Consider the following 7,238-nt stretch of genomic DNA (forward strand, 5'->3'; position numbering starts at 1 on the left):
GTTGACTTCATGTTGGAATAACACACATCAGAAACACCTACCTGGGGTGCTGTGGTGGCGCAGGGGCAAAGCATGACCCACGTTGAGGCCTTAGTCCTTGTAGCGGTGGTCGTAGGTTCGATTCCCGGCCTGGCGACGTTTGCCGCATGTCTTCCCCCTCTCTGATTACCCTGTTTCCTGTCAAACTACTTTCAAATAAAGGCCACTAGAGCCAACAAAATCTTTAAAAAAAAAAAAAAAGAAACACCCACCTGCTGCAGGTAAAGCACCAACAACTAATTCCCATAAACTCCACCTGAACAAACCTTACCCTGTCATATAAAACAGCTCCCGCCTGATTCAACTTGTATAGTTTGTTACAGATTTCTCACACGTCCCTTGAAGACGGTTTGACAGATGAAAAACGTTCAGCTCAGTCACCTGTAGAGGCAAAGCTACATTAAAAGCTGCAGTAACTTCTTGACGAGTGAAATCATTACATTGCATTTCTGTCGACAGCTGGCTCCAAATCTTACACTGTGCAAAGCTAAAGTACTAAAAGGGAAAGAAGAAAGCAACTGCTGTGATTTCCATTTACCCTCAATTTCCTTCTCTTTCCACCCTGGCTGTCTTTGCTTTTATGCTTCTCCAGGTGGACTTTGCTTTTATTGTATGGCAAAGTTTTCCAGAGCGGATTGTGGGTTATCCGGCGAGGAGCCACTACTGGGATAGTTCCAGATCACGCTGGGGCTACACCTCCAAGTGGACTAATGACTACTCCATGGTACTTACAGGAGCAGCTTTTTACCACAGGTACAAAGCCCTGAATGACTTCCAGCTGACCAGAAAAAGCCCTGCACTTATTTTTATTCACAGAATCCTTCTCTTTTACTCGGAATATGCTTCTAGGAATACAACCAGACAAGAAAATGACATGTAATAAGATACATACAATAGACACGTGTCTTTTAATTAACTATTTGCATGTATTTCTGTTTTTTTTTATCTAAACTACGGGTGTCCCAAGTGATTGACAGCGCTAAGACCCGCCTCACCCGATGTCAGCTGTATGTTGGCTGTGCAGACAGATGCTGTCCATTGTTCACAGTAAAGCTCATTCTGTCATTATTACTGTTGGCTCTTTGGGTTGTAATTGTTCTGCAATCGGCTCCAAGCCAAACCTTTAAAACATCCACCTGACAGCCACGTTAACCGTTTTCATTCACTGAGATCATCTTACTCATTTTCTTCACTAGAGAATTACGTGAAACAATATAGCTGCTCTGTTATCTAAAAGTGTTTAAAATGTGATACTAGTAATGAAATTTGAAAGAAAAAAAGGTAAATTGGAGCATGTAGCAGAGCGGTAAATTGAACAGCCGAGAGTGTTCCTCTCCAAAGGGATTTCAGGCGTCTTGTCTCGCAGATAAACGGCTTTCTCTTCGCTCCATTGTTTGGATGCTGAATGCACCTCCTTAGTTCTTTTGTTATTTCGACTCTCAAATGCCAACAAAAGCAGACAACACGAATTAGAGGTGGTGTGTGTGCGTGTGTGTGTAAGAGCGAGCGAGTGCAGACCTTGGCAGGGAGGTAAAAGACCTGACAGTGATCTAGTGTTCCCACGCTGCGAGAGCAACACAACAGCAGCACTGAATTTAAAAGACCAGAACGAGGAAACCAGAACGCTGAAGCTCTCTTCACTGTGTCATCAGATACTACCACTTCCTGTTCACTCACTACATCCCAGCCGGCCTGCTGACCATGGTGGACCGCATGGCCAACTGCGAAGACATCCTGATGAACTTCCTGGTTTCAGCCGTCACCAAGCAGCCGCCGATCAAAGTCACACAGAAGAAGCAGTACAAGGAGACCATGATGGGCCAGGTGACGCAGTTTCACTTAAACATTTACACAAACACTCAACACATTAGATTAATTACTTTAAAATTATTTGATTAACTAATGAAGTCAGCTTAGAGCTTCTTTTAGCATTGCAGTTTGGCCTCCATCCAGCAAAGGGCGCTGCTGGTCATCCTTAAGAGGAGCCAGTAGACACAGAAACAAAGATGGGGGAGCCATACCAGAAAGGAAAAGTATGGAGGTGCTTTAGAGCCATTTTAGATAGAAAAAAACAAAAGGAGAAATACATTTCTGCCAATTTTGAGGATAATTTTCTAGAAAAAACGTGGACATTTATGAACTTGAAAAGGCAAATATTAGCTAGAAAAACAAGTCAGAAATCTTGAGGTTAATCTCAAACTTTCTAGAGAAAACACGTGGAAATTTCTGAGCTAAAATGTTGACAGTTTGCTAGAAAAAAACTCAGATTAATTTCATAAATTTTTATAGATAAAACTTGGAAATCTGAGTTCCAAAAGCCAAAAATTTGCTAGAAAAAAAAAAAGTTTAATTTCAAATTTTCCAGAGAAAACATTAAAATGTTATAAAATATAAATAAAATGATCTTTTATTAATTATTAAACTTATAAAAATGTTGAAATTTGGTTTTGTGTGCTGTAGAATCAACTTCTTTGTTCTTAAAAAGTCGAACTGCTGATGTGTTTTAACCTTGAAGCACAAATTTAACACTTAAGGTGAATTTAGAGACCAGATTACCAAAATGACTTTAAAAGTCTTTGGAATGTAGCAGAAAGAGACCAAACCTGCAAAATGAGTTGAAAAACAAGGTTTTGTTTGCAGAATATAAGTAATAAATTAATATAGGAAAGTTAAGATGAAGGACCAGAAGGAAAAAATGAGGATTTATGGACAAAGTATAGGATTTACTGAACAGCAAACACATTTGTATTCAAGGACTCTGACCAAATAAAATACTGGAAAATAAATATATTGAACTCTATAATAATGCCATTGCCAGCTAGCGCCATGCTATAAATGTTAAGGTCTGTGCTGTAAATCATCCAGCGCCTGAAGTGGAGACTGATTGCAGCTGTAAGGCGGCACAAGCTCTGAAAGATTTAAAAATCAAAGTGAGTCAGCAGCAGATCGAGTCAGAAACACGACACTCTATTCATCATTAAACAAGTCAGGACGAGTGTTTTCTTCTTCTACTCTTTAACGAGCTATTGATATGTTCCAGGTCAGTTTTCAGTTTGAAGGTTTTCCAAATTAAAGTTTATATCCATTCACCAGAGCTCTACAGGTAAGAGAAAATAGTTCAGATAAAATACAGAAATAAATTTCTATGGAGATTTAAAATAGGCTAGATAATTTACATTCACATTTTATGAAAAGCAATTTTGTCTTTTGAGGCTAAATAATCTATTTTATTTATGGTTTTGGTTGTGTTGGGTTTTAAATTTTCGTTCAACTACTACTTTTGGATATTTAAAATATCTTATCCAGTTCCAGTGTTGAGCGTTCGTCGCAAAATTAAAGCATATTTATCATAAATAAATATCACAAATATTTCCAGATTAGTACCACAAACACTTTGATTTCTAATACAGAAAATCACAAAACAATCCCAAAGTTCTGGACAAGATGTTCAATATTATTTAATTTTGAGGATTCATTCACATTTTAAGTTTGTGAACAGGTTTTATCAATACATTCTGGCACAACCGGCCCTTTAAGAGCATTCATGATCTTGATTTGGCCCAAAACAAAAATGAGTTTGACTCCCTGCCGCATAGGAAAGCCCAACATGTGCTGTGTGTGTGTGTGTGTGTGTGTGTGAAAGTGTGTGTGTTGACATAGCCAGCTCAATGTCAGGTTCTGATTGATGGCCTGACCACAGGCAGGACGATGACTCTGCAGTATGAACTCTGTGATTAATGTCTTAATTGTGAAGGCAGCACAGCAAACCAAGATTTACCCCCGACTTCACTCATTTCACTTTTCCTGCCTCTCAATTGTTGATTTGTGACTTTGCTTCAAGCAACGCAGGCGAGACATTTAGCACCGAGAAGGTAAAAGTAGCTGAAATGTTTGGGAAACTTTGAACAACAGGAGCAACTTCAATGAACTGACGTTGAAGAGTTTTGTGTTTTTGGAGGAAAATGTTGATTCTAATGCCAAACCGCATCTGTCACTTGATTTGTTGGAGTTTAATTATCCTACATGACCTCCAGCAGCCATTGGATCAATCTCCTCATCCCAATGCCAAAGCTGATTCTGCTTCCCTTGAGTTTCCCCTCAGCTGCACAATCTAATAGAGGGCCTTTCAAATTCAGGAAGAAAGTACAAGACATTAAATGCATTTATCATTTTCAGACTTCTGAAGAGGATCAGGGGCACAAAAAACTTTTTTTTCCACAGAATTCAGATTTTATTTCTCAGAATTAGAATTTCTATAAGGGTTGGAAGGAGGATTGTATTGGGGTTATATTGGGGTTGTATTGGGGTTATATTGGGGTTGTATTGGGGTTGTATTGCGGTTATATTGGGGTTGTATTGGGGTTGAATGGAAGGTTGTATTGGGGTTGTATTGGGGTTATATTGGGGTTGTATTGGGGTTATATTGGGGTTGTATTGGGGTTATATTGGGGTTGTATTGGGGTTGTATTGCGGTTATATTGGGGTTGTATTGGGGTTGAATGGAAGGTTGTATTGGGGTTGTATTGGGGTTATATTGGGGTTGTATTGGGGTTGAATGGAAGGTTGTATTGGGGTTGTATTGGGGTTATATTGGGGTTGTATTGGGGTTATATTGGGGTTGTATTGGGGTTGTATTGGGGTTATATTGGGGTTGTATTGCGGTTATATTGGGGTTGTATTGGGGTTGTATTGGGGTTATATTGGGGTTGTATTGGGGTTGTATTGGGGTTGTATTGGGGTTGTATTGGGGTTATATTGGGGTTGTATTGGGGTTATATTGGGGTTGTATTGGGGTTGTATTGGGGTTATATTGGGGTTGTATTGGGGTTGTATTGGGGTTGTATTGGGGTTGCCATAAGGGTTATAAAAACTTACAGCGCAAAAATACTTGCCCTCTTTAAACATGTTATATTACAAACACACCTATACTGTATTCGTCTTGACATACTTTGGAAGTCACTACTGCATAGGACAATATTTTATTTTTCTAATCTATATGCATTTTTTATCTGACTATTGACTTTTCATTCTCCCTTTTCTCTCCTTTATCTTCTACACTCAGGGCTCCAAAGCATCTCGATGGGCTGACCCAGACCATTTTGCTCAGCGACAGACCTGTATGAACGCCTTCAGCCGGTGGCTGGGCTTCATGCCTTTGGTGCACTCCCAGATGAGGCTGGACCCCGTCCTATTCAGGGACCAAGTTTCTATACTGAGGAAGAAATACAGAGACATTGAGAGACTCTGAAGGCAAAACTCACACAAACTCAGAGCCTCATCTGGAACATGGGCGGTTCTGGAGGACTAAAACGAACGAACGAACAGAATGGGGTTCTATGAGAAGAAAAACCTGCAGGCAAAAGATCAAAACGTGGAGAAAGGACTGCTTGTTTTTATGGAAAAGTGTGAGAAACATACGGCGGAGAAACAAGTAAGTATGCCAGTCAGAGATATATAAATGGTCACCCACAACATTAAAACCATCGGTGTTATATGGGCAGAAGAGGATTAGGGACACTGAGAAAAGTAATAAATAAAGCTGAGTTTTTTCTCATAATTTTGACTTTAATCTTCTCAGATCAAAAGTCCAAATTTTGACTTATTTTTCAGAATTAACTTTTTTCCTCAAATTTTGACTTTTAATCTCAGATTAGTCAAATTTATGAGAAAAAGTCAGGATTCTATGAAAACTAAATCTGAATTCTTATTGGTCAGAAATTTGACTTTTTATATCAGAAGATTAAAGTCAAAATTCTGAGTCAGAAATTTTTTAAAAGTACAATCAGAACTTTTCTCACAATTTTGATTTTATTCTGTGATTAAATGTCAAAATTCTGAGGAAAGAAAAAATCTGAATTCTTTTTTTCCAAATGGTCCTAATCTCCTTTCATAGTAGGTTTCTGTTCTGTTCTGCAGTCATCTGGAAGGAAAATCTCAGATTTATGCAGTAATAAATTATGTCCAGTAACAGTTTTAATCTTGTGGCTGATCAGTGTATGTGAATGCAACAAAAACCTAGACATATTCTAGATATTTGCAATCAAAGACAAAAAATGTTTAATGGTTTGAAGAAACTTTACTGTGAAATATGTTTAGAAGTATTACAGGAATGAATGGTCTTGTGAAGATGTGTACAGAAATCACTCAACATGGACAAAGAGGAAACTCGCAGACTGTATGCCCCTTGTATACTACTGTAGATCTTTGGCAGAAGTTGGTCGCTGTATGAAGCCAATAAAAATGAAATAAAGAGATATTATATAGAAGAAAAGGAGTTGTCAACTTTCTTATTTTGTGTTTTTTAATTTGTTTCCAAACAAAAATTATCCATCTTAAGCCTTTGAATGCTAACTATGTGTAATGCAAGTGAAACAATCTGAAAAAAAAAACTATAGTGTATATACTAAATTCCCAAACTCAAAAGGGCTGACAGCAAAACACAGTTTCATATGTAAGAAAAAAACATGTGTATGTAGTGAGATCCTGTGAAACTGCAAAATTCACAGTTTGGGTTTCAACTGCATCTAAAAACATCCCAAGCTCTTAAAAAAACAACAACATCCAGACACTTTTTGGCAATAAGTTAATATAGTTTGGTGTCTAGAAAATGAGCTGTTTCAAAAATCTCCTGATAAGTCACATTCAACTGCACCATGGACCTTACCAAGCTCCGCCAAGCCCAGCCCCGTTACCTAGCAACCCAAGCAGAGCTTGGTTTTACTTTTGTATGCACTGTACAATGACTGCTGGAAAAGACAAGAGTTTTGCTGTTACCACTTGCTGCACTGTTGTTGGTTGTGCAGAAGTCTCCGCTTCTGCTTTTCAAAGATGTACGGTTCTTTAATTGCACGTCTGTTTGCAGCCATTTTCATGTGCGAGAGTAAACGTTGAGTTGGGGGGGTGGCCTGGGCGTAGGCGACATTCCCAACAAAAGATTCTGAAATCAGTTACCAAATGTAAATAAAATTACCTAAATACACAAATGAAACAAACTGTTGTGGTTCAACATAACTTCGTTTCCGCAACTGCAACTACAGAATGTGTTCATTTTTTTTATATCCGATTAATAGTGAAAATAATGGAGATATGAATCTATTAGCCGTCTTTGTCTGTCTTTGCTTTCCTTTGTATGTAATCTGGACTCTGAGTCTGTAATAAAATCTATCTATCTATTACTAAAATAATCATTAATTGCAGCC

At 38.3% G+C, this 7,238-nt stretch overlaps 1 protein-coding gene across 2 annotated transcripts in view; it reads left to right on the forward strand.

The window, feature by feature from the left end:
• The window catches only part of LOC116734657 (exostosin-1), a 250,148-nt gene extending 244,726 nt beyond the window's left edge, over positions 1–5,422 (forward strand). For both annotated transcript variants that reach the window (XM_032586179.1, XM_032586180.1), the window contains exons 11-13: positions 632–792; positions 1,692–1,863; positions 5,102–5,422. In XM_032586179.1, the coding sequence (XP_032442070.1) occupies positions 632–792; positions 1,692–1,863; positions 5,102–5,287 (519 nt within the window). In that variant the 3' untranslated portion in view covers positions 5,288–5,422. The remainder of the gene's footprint in view (positions 1–631; positions 793–1,691; positions 1,864–5,101) is intronic.
• The last annotated feature ends 1,816 nt before the right edge of the window (positions 5,423–7,238 follow it).

This window comes from Xiphophorus hellerii, chromosome 15 (genome assembly GCF_003331165.1).
Source record: "Xiphophorus hellerii strain 12219 chromosome 15, Xiphophorus_hellerii-4.1, whole genome shotgun sequence".
NCBI lineage: Eukaryota > Metazoa > Chordata > Actinopteri > Cyprinodontiformes > Poeciliidae > Xiphophorus > Xiphophorus hellerii.